We start from the raw sequence: 27,951 nt of genomic DNA, 5'->3' as shown, positions 1-27,951 counted from the left end.
TTTAAATATTTACATTGTTAAAACAGCTTTTCTTACATTATTCATCAATTTTTGTTTGTGTTATTTAAATAGCACATAATGAAATAATTTACTTTTGTTAAGCCTAAATTTATTTTTTTATCTAGTGGCGGGCATTTGACTAATTCATTCACCCAAGCACCCTATCTGTGGGCGATGCACCGAAGCTGTAGTTCTTTGAGCCGCTCATAGGTATTGCCTTTGGCGCACCACGGCAGGCAAACTATTTAGGCGAGTCGCTGTAGGAGAACCGGTAAAGATGATGATTAATGAAGCAATAGGGAAGGGGGGAGGATGTTGGTAACGAAAACGGGAGTATTTCGCGAAAACCTACCACTAAGTATCATATTTTTGTCCACTTGGACCCGCCGGGTTCGAACCCAAGTTACGCGTGGAAAGCCAACGGTGCGCCATAATTTAAAATCTTTAGATAATTAATTGATATTTCGATACACTATACTTTATTGCCTTTTAACTTGTAAAACTACATAAATGGCTTTAATTAAACTGCTCTGTTGAATTTAGGATATGACAGAAACATGAAAAAATAAATATCGATGTAGTGCCTATTCAGCGTTTACTGTCTATATAAATGCATAGGTATTTTCTTAAATTTCAGTGCATTTTTGCCTGCCTATTTGATATTTTTAGCACTTATCAGTCCGAACTCTAGACATAATGCTTACGTGACATGATAACTACGAGTAATTGCGCACCAGGAACCTATTGTCATTCTAAACGCCGCATTGCAATTTATAATATTATGTGTATTATCATAAAAAAAAAAGAAAAACAAAAATCGTTATTGCTGTATGGGATGGCACAGGCATGTAGAGCCCCTGTCCCGTTTATTTTTAACATTCCTCCTTCGTTTCAACTGGGTCTAGTCTAGATGATACATAACATGCAGTAGACCTTGGCCTACTCGGTGGATCTGAACATCGTTTCAATGCAGTTTCTACTTTTGGCGTCTGTGGTATGGAAGTTTTCGTGTTGTCAGAAGTAATAGCGTCCTCGTATATTACGTGTGTAATATTTATTAATTGATAAATGGCAAATATTTGTAATATTTACACTCAACTTACATACCAACTGTGACGTATTCACATTGCGAATTTCAGTGTGTGTATTGTAGAACACACTTTACCGGTTTCTTGAATATTGTTTAACAAATGACTTACGGCAAATATGGTGGATCCTCAGCTGATACGGACAGATGAAATTGACGGATTTTGGACCTTCTTGCAGAGTGTTTGTATACTATTAGATATAATTTTGCTATTGCATGTAAAATAATATCGATAGTTTCATAACCTAGCAGTAAGAACAATACATGGAATGTATTGTAGCCATACTTATTTAACCATCAAAAGTGTTTATTCACTGTCATTTCCTGGTTACATAATATAATTACACGCTTTATTTAGTTAATAAGTTATATCATATTTATCTTGTGGCTTGTAATGTATGTTTAAACCAAACTATACTTTTTGTGTTGTTACATCATATTCTACAGCTACTTAAACAAGAAATGCCACCTCTACTGATTTATTATTTTACACCTGTCACAAGATACAGTGCCAAAAGTTACATCACAAAGGTTTCCCTCCTCTTAATTCAGTGCAGCTTCTGTGTAGTGTTTTATGTGTCGCCAGTACAAAAGAAAACGGTCCAAAATAAATATGTAACCATTTCATGTCATTTAGTTTTTGGACAAAACAGCCAGTATTTCTCAGTGATTAGATTGTAAAGGATGTTTTTATTGCATGTAAATTATAAGATTCCGTAATTTTAAAGATACGATGGAAAGGTATGATGTCATACAATTCTTCGGCCTCATATCAGTTACCGGTAAATAATCTCCCCCCCCTCAACTAACCCACTGATCTTGTCACACGTACCTCGGCTTAATGTCACTTAGCTATCCCCTCATTTAACCTATAAAGAAACTTAAATCAGACATTGGTCCCTCTATCTTCCATGACATCAGATCTTTACATTGTATCTTTAAAACTACCCAAATTTAAATTAAGTAGACTAGGCCTACAGCGTAGCCTAGCCTATATTGTAGGGAGTACAGTTTATGGACATTGTGAAACAAGTGTAAAAAGTGGTGTTTTTTTTTTTTTTTTTTTTTTGCACTGTGTCGTAAATGTAGGAATATTTAACTTTTCAGAGCTACGTACCGGCGTAGACTTCATAATCAGCGAAAGCAGGAATCCCCTTTCCCTGATGTTGGAGACACTATTATGTAGCTTCGAAATGTTAATGTGGTAGGCCTAATTATTTACCTCATCATGGCCCTACAAATATATACCCCAGAAAGTGTTTTTGTCATTTTTTTATTTGTTGAGTATATTTGTGTTTTAATAAGTGGCGGAAAAACTGTTGAAATTATGTTCGATTATTTGCACTGTGTGTTTAAACTTATTTCGGGTAATTTTCGAGAAGACGCCCGTCTTTTACAAGATATGTGACAAGATTAGTGGGTTTGCGGAGGGGATATCTAAGTGACATGATTTCAATGATTTAAGAACATTGAAATTTTTTCTCGTATTCCTTGGCCTCACGTCACTTAGATATCCCCCTCAACCAACCCACTAACCTTGTCACATATGTACCTTGTACAAGACCAGCGTCTTCTCGGAAATTACCCACAATAATAATTTCAACAGTTTTTCCACCACTTATTGAACACCAATATACTCAACAAATAAAAAATTAACGACCGAAGAAAACACTTTTTAGGGTATTTATGTAGGGTCATGACTGGCTAAATAATTACCCTTGAATATACGAGTGTAGAGAGTTTTAGTCGGTAATTATTTTAGCAAGTCATGAATAGATTTCACTTCTGAAATTATACATAATACTACTACTACTACTACTACTACTACTACTACTACTACTACTACTACTACTACTACTTACTGGCTTTTAAGGAACCCAGAGGTTCATTGCCGCCCTCACATAAGCCCGCCATTGAGCAAGAATAATCCAGTCTCTATCATCATATCCCATCTCCCTCAAATCCATTTTAATATTATCTTTCCATCTACGTCTCGGCCTCCCTAAAGGTCTTTTTCCCTCTGGCCTCCCAACTAACACTCTATATGCATTTCTGGATTCGCCCATACATGCTACATGCCCTGCCCATCTCAAATGTCTGGATTTAATGTTCCTAATTATGTCAGGTGAAGAATACAATGCGTGCAGTTCTGTGTTGTATAACTTTCTCCATTCTCCTGTAACTTCATCCCTCTTAGCCCCAAATATTTTCCTAAGCACCATATTCTCAAACACCCTTAACCTAGGTCCCTCTCTCTAAGTGAGAGTCCAAGTTTCACAACCATAAAGAACAACCGGTAATAATACTGTTTTATAAATTCTAACTTTCAGATTTTTCACAGCAGACTGGATGATAAAAGCTTCTCAACCGAATAATAACAGGCATTTCCCATATTTATTCTGTGTTTAATTTCCTCCCGAGTATAATTTATATTTGTTACTGTTGCTCCAAGATATTTGAACTTCTCCACCTCTTCAAAAGATATATTTCCATTTCGTACAATATTCTCGTCACGAGACATAATCATATACTTTGTCTTTTCGGGATTTACTTCTAAACCTATCTCTTTACTTGCTTCCAGTAAAATTCCCGTGTTTTCCTTAATCATTTGTGGATTTTCTCCTAACATATTCACGTCATCCGCATAGACAAGCAGCTGATGTAACCAATGCTAATATTTTACCCAATATAATGATATAGGAAAGACACATAAGCAGGCCTATGCATAGTTTTTTATTTATATGTTGTTTCTAGTTATCTCTGTAATAGGCCTACATATGTTTTGCACTGTAGGGTGTGATAAAGGTAGCAGTTTTCATGGCACAGTTTATACACGCATCTGTTATCACCTTGCTGAAAGTCTCTTCTTGAACACACCTTGTGATGAAATCCATTCAGCACCAATCGCATCACTATGTGTCTCATCTTTTGGTTGGGCTGAGTCTAGCTTCAATCGATGATAATACTTGTGGTGTAAAATTCTAGTAATTTTTCTGGTTTCTCTCCTTCAGTAGGTTTTCATAAGATTCTATTGATGGTAATTGCAGGTCAAGTTTTAACTTACCGATGAGAAATGCAGTAGAGTCCCGATTATCTGTCACCCTATTACCAATCATTGGATTATCCAGCTATCTTTCTTTCACTCTTTCTTTCTGCAGGAAAACCTGTAGTATGTACACTGGCTCGCAAAACTTTTGTCCGATATACTGTATAGTTTTTCTCGTTCTTAAGTTGGTATTTGTACTCACTCTAGGACCATAGCGTAGGCGGTAGGTAGTCTCCCCACAGGTAACAAACCACCCCTCCTCACAACAGAAAGGTTGAACCAAGCTACTTAATTCCAAACTTAAAGAGAATATGTTTACTTAGTGGTCTAGTGATATAGATAAATTTAATAAACACGGCATTTTGTAGCTCCTCGCCTCACCACCGTTCTTTGCGTTATAAGGTGCCTATAGCTTATTTTTCTTTGGCTGTTGTCATAGTAATAACACTACATTAATAAAATTACGTGGATTAAAGGTGACACTAACAGTCAATAGATTAATAGGCCTATTCTAAAAAATTGGGTACATAATTTTAATAGAACAAATTTTTATGGGTATGTGTATAATTTAAAACTTGATTGTCAATTATATCCCGTAGAATACAGTAGTTTAATTTATATTTTGCACACATAAAAAAAGGTTTGCATATTACTCTCATATAGTAAGGATGTAACGAACTAAAATATAAGCAAAGCATATAGAAATAGCAAATGTCTGTGCTTTCAACACCAAACATGATATTGGAACCATATCTGATACAGCAAAGATGTATAGATGGAGGAATTGTCCTGTTGCAACATGTGCATGTTAGATAGCATACAGTATTTTCTATTATGTAGATATATTGCTAGGAAGTCAAATTCTCTTTAATTTTACACAGAGTTCCTCCTCATAGCCTGGAAATCCATCCCCAAACAGTGACAGAAATACGTCCACTGTGTTGTGTTGATGTTACATATTCTGGCTGGAACCTTGTGGACCCAATAGGACGAAATACCTGAATAGGCCCATGACTGGTGTTTGAGAAAATCTTTTAATCTGAAAATATTACATTTTCCCATGGATATTCATAATATTCTTGTCAAAACGCGATGTGATCTATTCTATGTTTATGATCCAACATGGTATTTATACGTGCAGGGAAAATGAAAAATTTTTCTGTAATATTATATAATACTCAAGAGAAATAAACATGTTTTAAACGTTTCGGTGCAAAATAAACTCAATGTTTTATTTCTATTGGTTACATATACCGTTGTTGCTCTAAAAGGTTGTCTTTTGTTCGATTAGCTAGATATTTTATTTATTTATTTATTTATATATATATTTATTTATTTAAATTTAAATATACAGAATAAAGAATATAATTACAAACAAGAGAAATGGAAATAAAATAATACACTCAATATAAAAAAGGAGATACAGTAGTATTAACAAAATTTGAGACCGAATAAGCAGCGAATAAGAGAAATATAGAAAATAAAATAAATAAATAAATAAAATGAAATAGGAACTAAAATTTAAATTTCAGCGGCAATGAAATTATATAATATAATATTAACACTAGAGAAGAATAATATCTAGTGTTAATATTATATTATATCAAAATTATAGAATACAAATATAATATAGGTTGATTAATTCATACACATAGGCTATAAATGTATTTAATCAAATTGAAGATATTAACACGTTTCTAATTTTCTTGTTATATGTTTGTGGGTTACATGTTAGAAGTTCTGGGTGTAATTTAGCTGAAGCATTGTACAACCAAGGGCCAAAATTAATGCTATGCTTTAGACTAGCAGATGTGAGACATTTAGGTTCTACTAATGTTGAATTAATATTTCGTCTTGTGTCATAATTATGTGTCTGTAATATAAACTTATTAAGATTTTTATGATAAAATTTTAACAGCGTATACTTATAAATTTATTCTATATTAAATACATTCAGAATAAATTAATTTAGTTGGATAATCGAAATGTTTCTTCAAACAAATTTTAATTATTCGTTTTTGTAGTAAATTTAACGGACTAAGATTAATTTTTGTACTTCCACCCCAAACAGTTATACCATATTGAATGATAGACTGAATAATGGCCAAATAAACATTTCGTAGAACTCTAATGGGTAAGTAGCATCGAAGATTAACGAATTTATAAATTGTTTTACGAAGGTATATATCTGCAACTCAGAGTTCAAATACGTCCCTCCCCAGGACAACATGTGAAGTGGGGTATGTAGACATACTGCCAACATAATATCTCACAAAGTTCACTTCCACATTATTTCGTAGGACAAAAGTTTTGTGAGCCAGTGTACAGTATCTTATATTAGTACGTATTTTACCTAGAGTATTTTACCCTTACACAGTATTGCTGCTGTTGCTGCCAAAGGAACAGTTACTTGTAGGTGATTTTCAAACTTGTAAAATAGTCACTACTTGCTTTCAAGGAAATGGCATTAAGAACTTCCGCACAATTTATAGCAAACCTGTGGTGACAGGATTTTTTCTCGTTGCCAAACTTTCAGAACGGCCCCGAGGTTCACTCGGCCTCCTATAAAATTGAGTACCGGGTCTTTCCCGGGGGTAAAAGGCGGTCAGAGCATGGTGCCGACCACACCACCTCATTCTAGTGCCGAGGTCATGGAAAGCATGGAGCTCTACCTCCATGCCCCCCAAGTGCCTTCATGGCATGTTACGGGGATACCTTTACCTGTTCATCTACTGTTGTCCTTGTCCTACTGTCCCAGTATCCATACTGTGTAACTTCTACACAAAATATCTTCCACGAGTTAAAAAAAAAAAGTGTTTGGTAAGTATAGAAAAATGTCCCAATAATTGAGACTGATAGATTACTTTTCCTCATGTTCCTACTGGAGTGATATATCTCGCAGCTGTTCCTGACCCCTGTGACCTCTGGCCCCAGTCTACTCTCGGATTTTGAGTCGAGTTTGGGTCTCATTCAGATCGGGCCAGGCTTAAGAATTTCTGGCCATGCAGACCTCTAATGGAGTATATGGTCATGAAAAAATTCACCACAGCGGCACTGAGTATCAGTACCAATATTTACATTACTAATAAAATAATTCAAGAAAAATTATTAGAAACAAATTATGTTCTTGTCAAACGTAACAAGTGCGTATTTCTTTCCAATACAGTAACCCAAAAAAGAATTTCTGTACCTGGTGTAGCTAAATTAATCAATCTTCTTAATGTATCCAGCTGTTTGCTGACAACATAAAGTCCACTATAGTCCAGTGTAGTCTATTCAGTTGTTTTTCACGAGAAATGAGGCGTATTTTGATCGGTGTTCATTATAGATGCCTGTTGCCAGTAGCCAGAGGTGGGGTGTAGTCAATATATACTGCAGAGCTGTGTCTTCTGCAACTGGTACTGATGATTTTAATTTACTTCTTTTGTGGTTTATGGATGGACAGTATGGAAGAATGTGTTCCAGATCTTCATCATGATTATTACACCACAGACAAGTAGGATTATCAGAAATGTGAAATCGGTCTAGGTACAATTGAGTGACAATGTAACCTGTTCTGGCTCTTGTTAAAAATGTTTGAACATGTCTGGGCAAGTTTTTGTACATTTCCAGGTCATTTGGTTTCTTTTGTACAGACTGTAAAATTTTTCCTTTGTCAGAAGAGAGCCAATTGTTGATCCATAGGTTTGTAAAATGAGACTTTACGTGTAGCTAAATTAAAAGAATGCTAAAACAATCAGAATAGATAGCGGTTACACGAGTATCATTTATTATTCATTCTTGATTACACTCTTTTACCACATCTCACTGATGACCTGTTAAGTTATTTAAATTAAATAAATAACAATTTCACTATGTTAATGTCTTAATTCTGCAGTGCCTGGGTAAAGTGGCATAAGTCAGTTTCCACAAACCTTTTTTGATAATTTATTGACAACTTACGGAACATCTCCTCGCTTGGAAAAAGAGACATAAGTATTTCTCCCATTACAATAATTCATACAGAAAAAAATCAAATCGACATAAACCAGTCAAAGGTTTGTGGAAACTGACTTATGTCACTTTTCCCAGGCACTGCAGAATTGTGGTGTTATTTTGTGCGAGATCGTGCGTATTTGCTTGGTTTCCGCACAAAACCAACCCGCGGTAAGTCTAAAATTCCACATTCAGTATTCCCAACCGAACACATAACAATTTCCCTCTTCTTACCGCTTAAGTGACATATTCATTTTACTGCTTTAGGCTTTTAACATATTATTTTTAGAGACGTTCAGTATAGTAATAATTATAAATTGGAAACTTACCACTGCAATTTCACCTAAATTGCACTGTTAATTATTGTTTTTAAATATTTGCAAAAATTAAGTAAACTCTACAACTCCACTAAAGTTACTGCATTTCGTGATGCATGTAACATTAAGGAAGCCGTTTGTTTTAAGTTCGCATTTATAGACTGGGGGAAAAAAAAAGACAGACGTATATCATGGCCTGCTGGAGTATAGTAAACACAGAAAACATTTTAAAGCAACAATGTTGAAGATAGATATTTTTGTTTTCCAAAATTGCCGTCATTGAACAGAAACGAAGATGGAGATTTCATTGCAACTAATTAGAAATTCCTCTTTCAGGTATGTAATAAACGATCTTCGCACAAAATAATGTACGATACACGAGCGGTATGTTTTCTTTCAATTCTCGGAAATTAAAAAAGCTCAACTATGTTTCGCTTTTTCAAACTTTTCCTCGAACATGAAAACTTTAACATTCCGCTCTTGTAACGCATATTACTATTACCTGATTGACTAGTTTCAATGCAATGTACATCATCCTCTGAATTCTAGTCATTCATTATTTACATTTTAATGTATTTACTTAAAATTCTTGGTTGTTTTTAGAAATCTGCCACAATAAAGAAAAAAAATAAAAGTACAGCAGAGTATTGTAACTTTTGTTAGTTCGCAAGTTTTTCATAATCATGTCCTCATTAGTATGACAAGAGGGATCTTGCTACATGATTGTCATTCCCCAAGTGTCATCTTGATAATTACAGCATTTCAACTATGACCCCTAAATGGCTAAAGAGAGAGAATAGCATTAATAGGACTGTCTCTTCTACTGCGGACTATAGCTTAAAGCAAAAGAATGCTGTAATTTGAATGTTAAATAAAATAATGATAGGAATGGCAATGCAGTGCCATGAGAGTAATGGAGGTTATTCACACTTCAAAATCTTTATCAGTATCTACATAAATTATGTATCTAGATAGATAGATTTATTCGTTACATAATATTCTTACATTTGCTTTATAGCACAGAATAAAGAACATGTCCAATTCTTACGTTTAAATATAAATGCAATACATATAAAATGCAAATATGAAATATGTACAGAATTAATACCTTAATAACAATAATATTTTATACAATGTAATATGTTTACCATTTAATAGTATTAAAATATTTACACAGTACTGTGAAATGTGAAGAATTCATCTACAGAATAGAAAGTGTGAGATATTAAGTAATTTTTTAGTTTTACCTTAAATAATGCAGGGTTTTAGCTATGATTCTTAATGACTTCAGGAAGAATATTGAACTTTTTATCGCCATGTAACGTACTCCCCTTTGATAGCATGATAAATTTGATGATGGCGTATGAAAATCATTCTTTCTGCGAGTATTTATACTATGTATGGCTGAATTAGTTGGAAAATTTTCTGTATTACATAAGAGGAAATTTATTATAGAGTATATGTATTGATTTGTTAAGGTTAGAATCTCTAATTTTTTTAAAAATAACCTACATGATTCTCTAGCCTTTGCTCCAACTATTATTTTAATGGCTCTTTTTTGTAATAAGAATATATTTTTGCTATCTGCAGAATTTCCCCAAAATATTATTCCATAGGACATAATGGAATGAAAATAGGCAAAATATATTGTCTTTAAGATACTGCTGTTTAGAAATTGTTGTAACGACCTAATTGCGAAGCATGCTGAGCTAAGTTTGAGGAATATTTCTTTGATATGATTTTTCCAATTTATTGTATTATTAATATGCAAACCAAGAAATTTCGTTGTTGATGTTTCTAGTAGAGGTATATTCTTGATAGTTGTGTCCAATGTTTCAGAGATTAAATTTGAAGTGGTTTTAAATTGAATTATGTTAGTTTTATTAATGTTTAATGCTAGTTTATCTACGTGATACTGTAAAGCGAAAATACTTTTTCCCTTCTCTATTAACTATGTATCATTTTATAGAGCAAGAAAGTGAAAGCCTGAGTGGTCAGCATCATGTTTTGGTTGATTTATTTCCAGGAAAAGAGCTCCTGATCCCATTTTATTGGAACCTTAGAACTTGTGTTACTTCGGCTAGAATGTAATTTTTTTCCAGTTCATATTCAGTAGTCACTTTTTGCCGACTAACAAGCAAACTTTTTTTTTTCTTCCACCATGTTAATGATGTCAAAATAAGTGCTTAATCATCATCATCATCATCATCATCATCATTATTATTATTATTATTATTATTATTATTATTATTATTATTATTTCCCCCCCCCCCCACTTGGAGGTTCGCTTCCTTGAATATTTCTTAATGGCAAAATTTACATACATTAACCACACTTAACATTTTGATACCAGTGCATTATCTTGCATGAGATGATGTCCTTAAAGTTTCCTGTCTATGATGCATGTTAATGACAGAGTGATAACCCTCTTTTAAGCAGGCAGTTGCAAACCTTTTTGCTGGAAAATTTTCTAAAGCAGATCCATTTATTGATACAAACAATAGAGATGATAAACTTAGTGTATCTGAATATATGTTATGTTCCTTAGCTTGGTCAGTGTGTTGTGGTTCTTTTTACATCTTGACCTTGATACTTCTTGTTCTTTATGGTTGTGAAACTTGGACTCTCACTTTGAGAGAGGAACATAGGTTAAGGGTGTTTGAGAATAAGGTGCTTAGGAAAATATTTAGTGCTAAGAGGGATGAAGTTACAGGAGAATGGAGAAAGTTACACAACACAGAACTGCACGCATTGTATTCTTCACCTGACATAATTAGGAACATTAAACCCAGACGTTTCAGATGGGCAGGGCATGTAGCACATATGGGCGAATCCAGAAATGTATATAGAGTGTTAGTTGGGAGGCCGGAGGGAAAAAGACCTTTAGGGAGGCCGAGACGTAGATGGAAAGATAATATTAAAATGGATTTGAGGGAGGTGGGATATGATAGAGAATGGATTAATCTTGCTCAGGATAGGGACCAATGGCGGGCTTATGTGAGGGCGGCAGTGAACCTCTGGGTTCCTTAAAAGCCAGTAAGTAAGTGACCTTGATACTTTCCTTTTGTTAAATATTCAGCATTTGCTTCAGCTTCCTTCATTGCATTTAAGGAGTTAATAAACATATTTATCTCAGATGAAAGTGAGATTGCATCTGAATTCTGTGATTGAGAATATAGTGAGAGTTGTTTTAGAGCTTCCAAGGTGTCTCTGAACGATGCTATCTCTACAACAAGCTCCATGTTGTGAACTTTTCTGGCAGTCCTTGATATTTTGCTTTATTTCTTACATTTGAAGAGACAGATTTAGTCTTCATTCTTGAATTACTCTTTTAACACTTGTATGTATAATCACTGAACGAGCAATTATTACTAGTTCAGTGCCAGATTTAGTTTTGAAATAATGGACTAATGATGAGTAACTTGTTATTACAGTTTTTACAGTACTAGTACTGCAAGATGATGCTACCCATCGAATGTCAAACATTTTCCCAATTTTTCTAAATTCACATCTCAAAGTAGTAGCAATTCCTCCTATCTCCCTTTGATTTTTTTGACTGACTGAGAAAATTCTATATGAAGAGTCTATAAATTGGTATGAAACATTCACAGACTCTGGCAATAACCAATATTGAATTTAATCTGTAGGTTAGGACTCGAGAGGGGGGAAATAATTTTCCCTATCAGGAAAAATATTGTAATATGATCTAATAATTTTATTTAGAGTTCAGTCTAATTGACATATCATAGTTTAAAATCAGTAACACTTACAAATGCATATTATAAAATTGAAATGCAAACGTTTTTGCCCTTGGACATCATCAAGCATTTGACTCACAATATCTTATACAATTTTTTCTATATCTTCGCTGTGCAATGTGTACCAGATAAATTGATATTTACAATCTTGTGTATATTAACAAACAACTATTTACATGGTTAACTCTATGGTAAATAATAATCAGAAATTTTAAATGAATACAGATATTAAAATTTTATCACATATAATTTTAATATCTGTAAAAAAGGTAAAGGTATCCCTGTAACATGCCATGAAGGCACTTGGGGGCATGGAGGTAGAGCCCCATGCTTTCCATGACCTCGGCATTAGAATGAGGTGGTGTGGTCGGCACCACGCTCTGACCGCTTTTTACCCCCGGGAAAGACCCGGTACTCAATTTTATAGAAGGCTGAGTGAACTTTGGGGCCGTTCTGAAAGTTTGGCTACGAGAAAAAATCCTGTCACCACCTGGGATCGAACCCCGGACCTTCCAGTCCGTAGCCAGCTGCTCTACCAACTGAGCTAGTACTTACTTACTTACTTACTTACTTACTTACTTACTTACTTACTTACTTGCTTTTAAGGAACCTGGAGGTTCATTGCCGCCCTCACATAAGCCCACCATTGGTCCCTATCCTGAGCAAGATTAATCCAGTCTCTATCATCATATCTCACCTCCCTCAAATCCATTTTAATATTATCTTCCCATCTACGTCTCGGCCTCCCTAAAGGTCTTTTTCCCTCTGGCCTCCCAACTAACACTCTATATGCCATTCCGAGGCTTATTTGAAGGATTTGTAACAAGCTGTTTTTTACGGTGATGGGTTGTTAGCCCTTCGCCCAACCCCCAAGCTGGAGGACCACCCCTCATCGGCTGTCCGCGACTGTTTATTCAATATATTCGCAGCTACCCTCCATATCTGGAGGCCGTCTCCTCGATCTGCAACCTGAGGACGCGCCATGCCGTGGTGATAGGGACCCACAATACATGGCCAACTGAGCTAGTATTCATTTAAAATTTCAGATTGTTATTTACCATAGTGTTAACCATGTAAATAGTTGTTTGTTAATATACACAAGATTGTAAATATCAATTTATCTGGTACACATTGCACAGCAAAGATATAGCAAAAATTGTATAAGATATTGTGAGTCAAATGCCTGATGATGCCCAAGGGCGAAAACGTTTGCATTTCAATTGTATAATATGCAATGATCATTTACATTTGTGTTATTGATTTTAAACTATGATATGTCAATTAGACTGAACTCTAAATAAAATTATTAGATTATATTACATTATATTGACTATCAGAATATATCATCATGCTTACTAAGATAAGGAAAAATATTAATTAATATTAATATTTAATATTAATTAATTAATCTTTACGTAGGAAAAATATTGTTATCATCAGCTAGGGAAACAAATTTACAATCTGGGAAATTCCCTCCCTTTCTCCCATTAATTCACACTCTGGTTCTACATAATAAACTACAGCTTCTTTTTTTGCATACCTGTACTTGATTAAAAATAAGACATAAGTTAGTGTTATACTGTATAGTTGCGTGTGTGTTTAATATGTGTATCTATTTTGTTTCAGGTTGATTGGCATGACCCATGGCTTGCAGGACTTATAATTTTCCACATTGTAATAACATTGATGACTTTGCTTACAAGAAATCACAGCAATTTTCAAGTTTTGCTATTCCTTACTTTGTGTGAGTAGTAATTTTTGTTTTCATAAGTATGTACAAGTGTGATTTTCGTATATATACACTTCTGGTTAAAAATTTTTGGACGAATTAATTAATTCAATTTGAACTTGATAACCTGTCTTTGACTGAAACTTATGTCACCAATATTTTGCCTTAGTAAGATGAACATTGTGAGGAGGGTGAGTACTAATAAATGTTATTAACCCAATGAACTTGTATTTAAATTATTTAAATTCGCTTGTGTTTGGATTTAAATGTCCAGTTTGGGAGTAAATGTGCTGCAGTGTGCTGTAAAAAAAATTGATAAAAATAAATGCGCAAGATTTCAATGCAGTATTTATCAGAGCCTGTACCGAAAGTATGTACTTACTGATCGATGTCTTACCTTATATTTTGGTGTGATAAATCTCGCGCCACCACAACTCATCAATTGTGGCAATTGGATTAAGTACGAAGTTTTAATTAGGCGAATCTCCGTGAGTTCGCAGATGCAAGCAGTTGCAGTTTTTGGGGTGGGGGGAAGTGAAGATAATCTGCTGCTGGCCGACCAACAGAAGCACTGGAAATTTTCACTGGGACTCCATATAAAACTGCTGTCTCCTATCAAAGCTATTAAAAATGTTCAGCATTATCTTAAATAAGAGAGCTTATATATGCCATGAATAGGGACCGGATTTTTATGTAAATACATATTATAATCCTTTCAACCTAACTATATAAATAACAAATCTTTGCGAATCTTGTAATTACCATTAATATATTAAAATTTGATACTACATATTTTTACATATTTACCCCACATTACATATTATGGCTTGGTATTACATAAATCTACATATTTAGGGGTTTTATTCATTTTTAATTCTCTAAAAGGAGAAAAGAAACTTCTGCTGGGGAAGTTTACAATTTGAAATATACAGATTTAAAAAACCTTTTTACCTACCCAAGCCGTTCCCATGCAATTTGCAATCTTACCCACCCTCTTCCTAATCTTTCCATGGAAAACCCGTGACAAGTCTACATGAACCATAATAAAGCAATTAATATTAGAGGAGAAAAATTCGCTCCGGCGCCGGGGATCGAACCCGGGTCCTTGGTTCTACGTACCAAGCGCTCTGACCACTGAGCTACGCCGAATTCAATCCACAGCACCGGACCGAATTCTCTCCTTCAGTGTTTCCCTTTGTGGCCTTACTCCTAGTTAGGCATATATGTTGACGTTTATGTACAATGTCAACTGCCATTATACTAGGGGCGCACTCAGCTGAGTGACTTATTTGGCCGGGATTCCGCAGTTACATGCACTGCTAACTGTGAGAATATTATGGATTTATTAATTTGTCCTACAGAATAATATCTGTGATATTGACAATTGTGGATTGAATTCGGCGTAGCTCAGTGGTCAGAGCGCTTGGTACGTCGAACCAAGGACCCGGGTTCGATCCCCGGCTCCGGAGCGAATTTTTCTCCTCTAATATTAATTGTCAGTATCACAGATATTCTGTAGGACAAATTAATAAATTCATAATACGTAATAAAGTAGCCGACTTTTGAGAAGAAGCTGGAGTAAATGAACAAACTGGAAAGATGTTGAAAGATTAAAATAAATAGTTTTTTCAGGTTATTTCTTGACTTCTTTACTTTAAATTTAGTAGACCTATAAGGAAATGGGATTTTCCGAGCAATTAGAAAATATCGTCCTCTGCTGGAATAAACCTACCCTTCTGAATGAGACAGGAATGTCACTTTTCAAACAACAGTTTGTAAATCCCTATAATTTGAGGTCTAAAAGGTACTTTGTTTCTTACATGGAGCAGCTAAAATGCATGTGTTCCACATCTCCTCTTATTTTCTCCTAATCTAGTAAAGCGAAACTGTGCTTGCAGTACTGTTGTGTCATTCACTTCACTCAGTTCTCTAGTTTCAGTACTTACAGTATAGAGTGCAAGTGAGTTTATCTACTGCTTTTAACTAATTAAAATGGCCCCTGTATCTTCAACCCTAACGACAAAAATGAAATCATGGATTGCAATGGACGAAGCTTTCACTACAGATGGAAAAATAGTAATGTGTCAAGTGCGCGGTAAAAAAGTCGGGTACTCTGTGAAATCACAACTGGAAAGTCTTGCCTATCCTATACCTGCCAGATATTGATACTAAATATTTTTATGATTTTACATATTTTGGTACATATTCAGCTTATTTTTCTTACATAAATATGTATGTACATATTTTACACCTTGATATTACATAAAAATCCGGTCCCTAGCCATGAGACATAAAATTGCTTGACATTGAAGAAATTAAAATGTATATGAAGAATTGATATTCCAATAATTTATAACAGTAAAATTATGCAGAAAATGTTTTTCCAGATATATCCTTAGGTCATCTTCGAAGGATAGACGGAAAATTCGTCATTGAGACTGTAACAGACTTAGGTAGTTGTAATAGCAGTATGATAGCAGAAGAAAAATAAGAATATATTCCAAACGAACATTGTTTCCGTCCAAGAATTTTCAGTCAAACTTTATTCAACAACATTGTACATTGTTTATATTGAATTATAGATTTTTGTTGACAGAATTATAGCATGTAATGAAATAGCAATAAGCATAGTATAGAAATTACCGTACATTCTTGTTTTATTTGATGTAGTTGTATTAAGTACATGTTAGATGACTCGAAATATTGATGATAGTACTGTAGTATATGTTACAATCAATATTATAGCATGCAGTTTCTGATACAATTTTTATCTTTCACAGTGTTACTAGTATACTTCTCAGAAAGTATTAATGAAATGGCTGCAAGTAATTGGAGGTAAGTTGCTGTAATATAATGATATCTATTGATATTAATATTATTACTCTTTAAGGATGTAGGTATGAATTGCGGTTATTTCGCCATCAAAATTTGTAGTTTTAGGTCCTAGATTGGAATAAAATTAGAAAAGTGAATCAGTTCCTCATGCTTCTGCTGATATTTTTATTTCATTTGACTTGAAGGAGCCCCCCACCCCCCCCCCCCGTGTGTGTGTGCGTGCATGCCTGTGTGTGTGTTCCCCCCCCCCCCCCCAACTAAAATTCCCTGTTTTTCCTAATCGTATGTGAATTTTCTCCTTAGATATTCACGTCATCTGCATAAACAAACAGCTGATGTAACCTGTGCAATTTCAAACCCTCTCTACAAATGTATTCTTCATCTTGCGATGTTTGGTTTTCCTGGACTTTTCTAATGACCATATTCTAGAGTAGAGTTAAAAAGTAAAGGTGATAGTGCATCTCCTTGCTTTAGCCCGCAGCGAATTGGAAAAGCATCAGACAGAAACTGGCCTGTACGGACTCTGCTGTATGTTTCACTGAGACACATTTTAATTAATCAAACTAGCTTTTTGGGAATACGAAATTCAATAAGAATATTATATTAAACTTCTCTCTTAACCGCTTCTGCAACATACAAAGTTTAAATGTTGCAATGTCAGAAATTTAAGTTACCTGTAGTCATAAAGTACTATATACTGTTTATATATTTTTTTTAAATGTAAAATGTTAATTACATCATTAACTACTGTAATTTTTCTTTCCACAGTTTGTTTTCAAGGCAACAATACTTCGATAGCCAAGGAATGTTTATTTCTCTTGTTTTCTCTGTGCCAATCCTGCTCAACTGTATGATTATGGTGGTAAGTTGTGCATAATATATAATATATTCATTCATGTTATAGCCCCCCCCCCCTATGAATGTGACTTTGTGACTTAGACATATAATCAAATGTGGCCAAGCATACGGTGCGTGAATGAGTTGAGAGATTTTTTTTTTTAATGCTGTTTTCTCGACTTGGAAATTTTAAGCAGTTTATTGAATTAAAAAAGTTCCTTCCACAACAATTATTGTCAGATTGTTCTGAAAACTTCTCACAGAGATAAATTAAATGTTGATAAATAAAATTTAATTAGCATTTGTATGAAATATTAACATGAAATTCCTTTGGGGACATATTCATATTACACTTAGATTAAAATATGCTGTAATGTTTGTTACTCTCTATTTAGACTGAGCTCAAAAAGCTAATTAATTTTTATTCTCATGACTTTTTTCAAGCTCTTGAGCAAATACAAACTAAAAATTTCGAGAACTTTGATGGAAGGAGTCTTTTTAGTAATGTCAATATAAAATATATTTTAAAAAATATATAATTTCAAAACTGTTAGCCCTAATGGCACCAAATTTTGTACAGATGATAGTATTGTAGGTCTATTCATGTAGTTTAAATTTCACAAATACGGTAGAACCCCGATTATCCGTCACCCTATTAACCGATTGGCGGATTATCCGACTGTATTTCTCGCTCTTTTTTTTTTTTCTTCTTCAGAAATAAATAACTTATATGAAGTATTGCTCTGTACATCATATTAGTAGGTTCTACATGTTTTTGCTAGAGAGTGTTATTACAAACCTTTATCATTACACAGCATTGTCTACTGTTCGAATTGCCGTTCTATAATATAACTTGTATATAAAAAGTCTTCCACGGATGTTAAGAGAAAACGCATTGTGCTAAGTATCGAAAAAAATGGAAATAATTAAATGGTTTGAGAAAGAGAAACTGTGGCTCATCTCAGATCAGAACAGTAGCAGCATGTGGTCAAAATAATGAGTGTGCTACAATCTCTATATCGGCCTACTGTACACACTTATATGTATTTATCTTAATTTGAGACTCGCCTAGTGACGAAATATGAAGTCCATACGATGTTCCATCCTACTGCAGAACTTGTCAATTATCCTGGAGTTAAACCCCTCCATCTTGGACATCATATTCTTTTCTATTGACAGTATTACAAGAGCAGTGAGGCGATCCTGGGACATAGTGTTCCTTAAAAACGTTTTTATGCGTTTAAAGAAAGAAAAACATCTTTCTGGCTCAGCAGTGGTCATTGGTGTTGTAACCAAAATATTTAACAACTTCGTTACTTCACAGAATGGATCCTGTGAATTGTTGGAGGCTATGTTATGTATTGTAACAATTGAACAGCTCCATCTATATTTCGGAAGTCGGGTCTTCCATATAGAACTCCAAGTTGTGTCTTTAACACTCTTTTGTTCAGTACAGTATAGCTGTTGACAGCAACTTCAAGTTCGCGTTCAGGAAAATTATGCAAAAGATTTTCAAAAAATTTGCTGTTTAACAATTTTGTTGCGTCTAGGTAGGTTAAAGACTGAAACGATAAGTAGTTTCCCGAATTATACTGTCACATAATTCCTTGGCTTCAATTTTCTGGACTGACTGATTCAGGAGGAACCTCAAAAACCAGGTAGATGGCTGCAGCGGTCGGACACTTGAATTACCAAACATATTGTACTTACTTGCACAAACAAGCATTCTTTCGTTACGCTTTACTTTTGTAATCTCCAAGCTGTGTTGTGCTGAAGCTGACTACAGCACTTCCCCGCGTAAAAATAGCCAATCAGGGCAGTGATTTCAGCTTCGCACATGTGCATTAGTTGTCTACATTCTCATTTAGAGTTTTGAGTAGCACAACGTATCGCCTGAGGCACCAAAGAGCGAAGAGCGAAGACTAAACACTATAACGCGTCGTGAACATAACCACGGGAAATTGTCAAATGGCAGATCAAATACTATGATATTGCAAATACATAATTTGAGCAAAAATTATAATTGTGCTGTAGCACTGTAGCACATAATGACGGGCCGTCCCTGGATCAGAATACGAAATTGGAGTTACAACTGCGCGATTTAATTAAAAAAACAAGGATAAAGTTTAAAAAAAGTATGTAAATCTACAACATGAGGCCTCCTTTATTCCTACCTTTCCTGAGACAGTCATTACAAAGGGCTTCCTTGCCTCTTAAAAAACCAGTCGTTGACAACCGGACTTAAATTAGCGAACTTCTGATCCACTACCTAGCGAGTTAAATACGAGACCATGGAGGAAATTACAAAATCTTTCATGGTACGGATTATCCGATTTTTTCGATCAACTGTTCAGTCCATCCCCTTCATTACCACGGATAATAGAGGTTCTACTATATTGGATGAAAATTGTGGAAGTTTTAAAAACCGTTTAAATGTTCCCTTAAATATAAGATTTCGTAGTTCTTAGTAAATACGAGGGGGATCCAGGAAATAACGACCGTTCGCGCATACCCGCCGCGCAGCTGACTCCCCTTCCTTGTGTGAAGGTCAACTGACTTCCTTAACATGTGTTCTCATAATGTTGTGAGTACTGGTTGCAACAAGTCGCCATTGTGCATTTTGTGTTACTTCAAAATGAACGACGTGATTGATAATCCCGCCGACTGTGAGGTGAGGAGTGTGATTCGATTTTTGAATGCCCGACATTTGAAACCTGCAGAAATTTACCGGCAATTGAAAGAAGTGTATGGTGATACTTTAATGAATGAAAGAAATGTGAGAAAATGGTGCGAAATGTTCAACAATGGGCGAACAAATGTCCACGATGAAACTCGACCCGGACGCCCATCACTCATCACAGAAGACCTGAAGACTAAAGTGAACGACAGAATCTTGCAAGACAGGCGCACATCACTCGACGAATTGCCTTTCCTGACATTTCTCGTTCTTTGCTTGGTGAAATTGTGTTGCAACATCTTGGCTACCACAAAATCTGTACCCGCCCGCACACTGCTGCTTCAACTCGAGAATTGCTGGATCAGTTCGGTTGGGAAATCTTTGATCATCCGCCCTATAGTCCAGACCTTGCTCCTAGCGATTTTCACCTTTTCACTAAGCTGAAAGACTTTCTGGGTGATACGCGTTTTGGAAGTGAAGAAGAGTTGAAGAAGACGGTGAACACCTGGCTTAATGAACTGGCGGCAGAGGAGTATAACACGGGAATTCTAAAGCTAGTGAACAGATACGACAAATGTTTAAATGTAGGTGGTGATTATGTAGAGAAGTAAAGGAAGCTTCAGTTATGTAACAGACTTTGTTTTTTGAAATAAATATATATTTTTTTAATTATTACAACAAAACGGTCGTTATTTCTTGGATCCCCCTCGTAAAGCAAATTTCACTAAAATCTTCCCCCCTCTCCCCCCCCCCATGCTGTGTGTAGAAACGTCATATCTTGATTCTGCTTCCAGGCAAATTGGTTATGGCAATCAAGTCAACTAATGACGAAACTCAAAAGAGCTCAACTTCGCCAACAGGCCCAGTCGTTACATTTACGCCAGCAGCAAGAGCAGCATAAGAACTCGATGATGAACCACCCCAAGGCAGAATGAGAACTGAAACATTGAATGAGTGACCTACAAGTGCAGATGAATGGAAGGAAAGCATGCATATGTATAATGAGTGAACTAGTCACATGTTGTCTTGCAGTTAACAACCTATATGGCACATTTTGTTTGGAAGAAACAGAGGTATATATCTGCTTAAGCTCCTAAACTTTTAACATATTGCAGTACTTAACAAAAAGAGTGCGGTGGCAGTTATATTCTACAAGAAGCTGAAACAAACTAAATTAACCAATGAACAGTATGTAATAAAGTCATTGCCTGACATATGTGACAGATATAGTTCTAAGAACTATAGTTTGAGCATAGTTACTTCCAGGGTTGTGGAATTTGTCGTCAGGTATCACAATGAAAGTGATATAGAAGTTTGAAGATGTTTTTATATTGCAAAGTATGTTCATATTGCAGCTTTGGCAGTCATTTTCATTGATTTAAAAAAAATTTGACCTGACCTGACACAGCAACCGCTTTTATACACATATTTCATCCTGTGATTGATGAACGAGGAGGTATAAAGATGTATGAGAACAACAAGAAATTGATGGAAAAGGAGAAATGCAGAATGCACTGCTCAGTCAGAGGAAAGAGGATTGAGATATTGATTTAACAAATTGTTCACATATCACAAGTACGATTTAGGATGTGAGTAACATCATTTCCCTTTGATGCTTGTAAATTAATTAAGGAAGCATATTGAGTGAAATGAATTTATAGAAGTATCACCTTTAAGGCGGCTGGCCTATAGTTTCCTTCTTTTGTGCAGCTTGGCAGAACTGCCATCTAGAGGTGAAAAGTGTTGTATTTTGCTTTTCTGAAAATTCTTCGTGGTTTGACATTTTCATTCCACTGACTTCTGATTATTACAGTATTTTGCATGATACTTCCTTCTCTATAAATGAACTACTTTTCACATTCAATTTATTTCCATTTTGTCTTCCTGCTGCATAAGTCTGTGAAACTTAACTCTGCACTGATTTTCGATTTGTCATTTTCTTGTAAATAAATATGATTTTAAACTAATATTTGTACCCTTTTTTTTTGGTTTCATATTAGTAATATAAAAATCATTCACAACTTGAGACTATATTTTTCAAGTAAAAATACAATGTGTTCCTAATCTTCTGTCCTAAATAATGAAATGTTTTGACATGTATTTCTCTTACAAGTTATTTTTATTGTAAATTAAAAACATTGGCACTTTATTGTAAAATGCCCAAATTTTTGTGATTTTGTTTCATACTATAAACTTAAAATAAATATAGTTATTTCGTATGAGAATATAATACTGACCATACACTTCTATTGCGGAAATTGTGAATGGGAATCTACTTTACGTGGGCAGATTTGTTTTATTTGTGTGTATGTATAGTAATAATCGGAAAATGAATTTACCATAAAGCTGTTGTTAACTGAACTGAAGTTCTGGACTGTTCTAGAGCTTCTTAATATACAAAGATTTCTGCATATATTGCTTATATATTGCTATTTTGAAATATTATATATCTCGCCGAAATTATGAATTAATTCGCAGCATGAATGCCTACAAAAAATGCACATATATGAGTGGAAGACTCAGGTTAAGTTGAGTTGAGTTTGTTGAAGACAGATTACAATAGTGAACTTTTGTTTCAGGAAGAGGAGAGGGGGGAACTTGTTAAACTGATAAAAATTCAGGCTCAGTGAAAAGTGAAACCTTGTAAATTCCAGAGTTTATATTTTCAAATTTTATTAGTGCTAACAATGTTTAAAATTGTGCACATAAAAAATTTGTTCTCAGCTTATGGAGAACTTGTTAAACTGATAAAAAAAACAGACTTAGTAAGTTGTCGTGTTTTACAAATTCTGATTTCAAGCCTATAAGCCCTTTGAATAATTATATACAAAATGAAAGCTTGTAAATTCCGGAGTACTAACAATGTTAGTTTAAATTATGCACATAGAAAATTCGTTCTCAGCTTATGGAAGAACTTGTTCAACTGATAAAAAAAAGAAAGCAGACTCGGTGAAAAAATCGTCGTATTTTACAAATAAATTCTGGTTCCAGGCCTATAAGCCCTTCGAATAACTACATACAAAATGAAAACTTGTAAATTCCGGACTTTATATTTTCAAATTGTATTAATGCTAATAACATTAGTTTAATGTTGTGCATATCGATTTCGTTCTTACGAGCTGCATAAATCTTTTTCAAAATATTTGAAAAAATTATGTAGTGTAAGATAGGCGACAACTGTTTAAGCGCCTACATAATGTAGAAGCTAATATCTGAGGCAATAAAAAAATCAATTGGAGCAACAGCACTTTAGTATTTCGTAATGTGATTTTTAAATGAATAACAGAACCTTTTAATACTTCTTTTTATTTATTTAATAGCTTATTAGGAAATTTTTGTGCATATTTCTTCAGTACAGTTCGTTAAATACCAATTTCTAACATACTGTATTACCTCATACACCACACATTTGTATTATCCACTATAGGTTGCTATTGTAGGTATTTATAATGGGATGGGGAAAGGCTAAAATTTTACTGTAATGGAAGATGATGTACTTCTAGGACCAGAGTGTTACTGTAAAAGTGCTTGAACATTGCAATTGAGGGGTTTGGGGAAAAACCAGGCAGTTCCAATTCAGTACTTTTCGAGATAATGAAGAAAAACTTGCCGCCAACAATAAGCATGTACAGAAGAGGCAGGTCTAAAATGCATTATAATTGTGAATATAATTCTTGGAACTACTTGGTTCTTCGACCAAACGATAGAGCGTATTTTTTTGTCCTCTATGCATAAACAACTCAAATATGAAAAAAAAATTGGAGCTGCCTGGTTTTTCCCCCAAACCCTTCAATTGTATTACATTGTCCTTGTTAAAACATCAATTAATAGAAATGGATCATTATTTGAAATTAATATAATTACATTTTGTCATTATTGAATGCCAGAGATAAGAATGCAATATAAATTCTGCCTTACTACGAGTAAAGTTCAATAAAAGAAATGTCAATTGTATGAAACTCGTCATATCCTCCTTGCTTTTTAAGTGCATTATACATCATTTAAATGCCAGCAGATAAAACGTTCTTATCTAAAGCAAAATTGGAGCTCACCTCCTTTTCCAACAATTTCCGTCCAAAATTAAATGCATTTGTTGCAGAAATAATTTGGATTAGGGGGTAGTTTCTATACATATAGGTGTGTTCCTAACTCTCTCTAAGAATTAACATTCCAGTCTATAACATTAATACTTTCCATTCATTGTTGATAGTTTCTAGTTTATACAGTGTAGCACAATCTTTCTCCATTATGTTCACATTTTAAAAATATTTTCGATTATTTTGAAGATGGATCATTAGTCTGAATTTTAATTATTGTTCACTTCCAAGTTATTGCTTACATTTCATATTGTCTTCTCCTTTTAGTAAATTTTGTCATTGATGTGTATGTTATTGTAACATTTTATACAAAACACTTCATGTCAGACTTCTGATTCATCAAATATAGCAGTTCCCTGTTCATTGTGTGAATGTATGTGAAAAATGTTTCTCATGAGCATCTAAAGAAGGAAAGCCAGTGATGTGAAACATAAGAATCAAATGTGTTTGACTAAAATTGTCTTTAACACATTTCTATCTTCCACCTAACATTGCTTAGTTATCAAGTAGGTCAGCATTGCAATATAATAGGTGACTACTGAGCCTACTAAAACAGCTCATTGTCAGAGCTTGAATGTGGATTATTAATAATAAATGATTTCGTTTTCTGTAGCTGTATTATTCAATTTTAATTTAATTTAGTGTTGCCCTTTGTGGTGATATTTGGACCATAATAATTTACTAAATTTGAACAATATATATAGATTGTTTAAATTATACAGAGAGATCAGATGAAGTGTGGACAAGAGTGACGGGTTTTCACTGTGTGCTGCTGATGCACTCATGGTGGGATACGGACAGTGTAGAATCGCTTGATATAGCCATACAACCAAATACCTTACTATAATAATACCGGACAGCTGTATACTAGCAGCATTGGCGTGAGTGCGAAAAATTGCGGACCTGACATCTAGCGCAGAGGGATGGAATTATGTCCAATAATAATAATAATAATAATAATAATAATAATACTAAACTGCCCCCCATTGAGGGTAGCCCTTACGGACTCAGTATATCCTCAAAAAAATTATTATACATATGTAAACATAGGTATTAAATTTAAAAAAAAAAAAAAGGGAAACAAAGATAAGGCGTGAAACATTACAATTGCTATTAATGTGGCACCATGTGATTAATTAGGATTTGGCAGGATTTTTTTAACACAATTATCACAATGTCATCCCTCAAAGATGTTGGCAGAACAAATTTCCGTCGAAATTCTTCGAAAAAAACTGGTATAGTCCCTCAGGCACCTATGAGCAAGCCGAATACCTCAACGTGAATTAAGGCATATTTCAGCTTGAAATAGTTGACTGTAGGCTCATAGATCGACTTCTTCTCAAGGTGGACCTCAGCTGACTGATGACATCCCACTTCAAAATGTATCGTGGGGTCCACAATGATGCCCTGTTTAGTGTCAGCATTGTATGCTAAAATATCTACTCGTCTCGTTGACCCATTTTCAGCTAGACAGGAGATTTCTTCTTCTACTATCCAGCCCTTAGTTCTTAATGCGGCAGCAATTTTGGATCTTACAAGATGATGTCTAGAGTTCCTCAAGAGCAATCCCTGTTCACAGAATCCCAAGACGTGTGCTAAAGTTTCAATCTCCGGGCAGCCATGTCTGCACTGGGTACCATCGAGAGATCTGTCGGGAACGGAACGAACAGCTGCTAAATTTGCTGTCATTTTCAGGCTAGATATCCATTCACTAGTCGAAAGTCCTTTCTTGTTTGCAATCCAGCTGTTGGAAGCTGTTACTTCACTATACATCTCAACACCTTTTCCCCATCCTGAAAGGGTCTTCCATATACAAATATTAACATAGCGAGATTCGGACTATTGTTTAAAACGTGAGTTACTAATGTGGAATTATATATGAAACACTTAAGAAATGTTTAATATTTAATGTAAAATTATTATCTTATATCAAAGCTGCATTATTATGAGAAATATTGCATACTTCATATTACTTTCCGTAATTAATTGTTACATATTTTTTCTTTGGTTTACCGAGACAAAATCAATCTGATATTAGGAATGAATTTACAGTAATGTTTTATATACGCATTGCTGACAACTGCAAAGATAAAATTGATAGTAATCTGATGCTTGTAATAATTAGTAAAGGCATGTGGACAACAATAAAACTTAATTTGATAAAACCTTAAAATCCAATACATTTTAACTTTTATTTATTTATTAGGTCTAAATAAAAAAACTAATTTATATTTTTCTATCAACACAAAGACGAAGGAATTAGGCCTACTAAAGGATGTTGTTGACTTACGTTTTATGAACTGTCGGAAATCGAAAGTACGATTTGGAGCAATTTGTAATGCTGCAATTGTCACAATTATAAACAGCACATATACACCCTGATATTTTAACACTAGTACTAATTCATAAAACTATTAACAAATTAACTAGCTCAGCAACAATATACATTGCAGTTGATTACAGCTTGTTTCGCGAGTATCTCCACACTGGCAGGTAGGTAGCAGCACCAACGTCGTTCGCACGCAAAACTGCTAGCTGTCCGGTATTATTATAGTAAGGTATTTGATACAACTTTCTGTAACTATTTTAAAACGTGTCTTACTTAACACTTTAATGATGGAGGTGCTGAAACTGGCCGTCTTCGTTATCCACGCATTTCTGGCATCTCTTTATGAAATATCATCTGAGAAAAATATTCAGTGTGGGTCTATTAGTCCATTATGAATGTTATTCAGCATCCACTCACAAAATGCACACCTACATGCAGGATCACCCGGATCAAGAGCATGTCTTAGTTATTGTATACAGCTGCAACTGTAACAATTTAGTAGCTTTTTTGCACTGAGCCCTAAGAAATTCGTACTTGTGAAAGACACGTAAGTGATTTTCTAGAAGACTGTTGCAATCGATGACCAATGTCATCTAATGTTCCTTCTGTGAGAACCCTATGTTGTCTGTTTTGTTTCTTAGGCTGAACACTTTTCATTGCCTGAAATTTATTATACAGATTATGGATTGTTGTACATGATGGAATTTTTACACTCGGAAATCGTGTTTCAAACCACCTTTGTACTTGACAGGCAGACAGGGTTAACACATATGAATCATAAATATTTACCCATTGTACAGTAGTAAACATTTGATTAGTTATTATACAGTTTACACTTATTCACACTTTCACTTTAAATGCAAAAGAGAACATCGTATAATATACCATTGTATGTTCCGTGTCACTCACCAGTCACTTGGAGACTGATTCACTAACCTTGACACAAACCAGGACACACTTGCACCATCGCCTCTGCCAGCCCACTGTTCCCCGCTGCAAGTGTGTCAGCACCACACAGTGAAAACCCCATTACTCATGTCCACCTCATCTGATCGCTCTGTATATACAGTGAAACTTCCCTTAATGGACACTTCCCAATAGCGGACATTTTAAAATTCCCCTGCAAAATAACATTGGCCCTTATGATAAAATTGTTCCAAATAGCGGACATTCTCAATAACGGACGTGGACACTGAAATGTATCTCCCAACAACAATTAAAACTTCCAAATAACGGACAGCGTGAAAGAAAAAAAAAAGAAAAA

The 27,951-nt window shown here is 34.6% G+C and overlaps 1 protein-coding gene across 1 annotated transcript; it reads left to right on the top strand.

The window, feature by feature from the left end:
- Positions 1 to 916: 916 nt before the first annotated feature.
- Tmem18 (transmembrane protein 18) lies at positions 917 to 27,951 on the top strand. The gene is made up of 5 exons (XM_069842108.1): positions 917 to 1,269; positions 13,810 to 13,927; positions 16,693 to 16,747; positions 17,516 to 17,609; positions 21,056 to 27,951. Exons 1-5 carry the CDS (start codon positions 1,207 to 1,209, stop codon positions 21,194 to 21,196), a joined length of 471 nt encoding a protein of 156 aa, XP_069698209.1. The 5' UTR covers positions 917 to 1,206; the 3' UTR covers positions 21,197 to 27,951.

The sequence above is a fragment of the Periplaneta americana genome, chromosome 12 (assembly GCF_040183065.1).
Source record: "Periplaneta americana isolate PAMFEO1 chromosome 12, P.americana_PAMFEO1_priV1, whole genome shotgun sequence".
NCBI lineage: Eukaryota > Metazoa > Arthropoda > Insecta > Blattodea > Blattidae > Periplaneta > Periplaneta americana.
The sequence above is the reverse complement of the archived record's forward strand: the minus strand, read 5'-3'. Positions and strand labels throughout refer to the sequence as shown.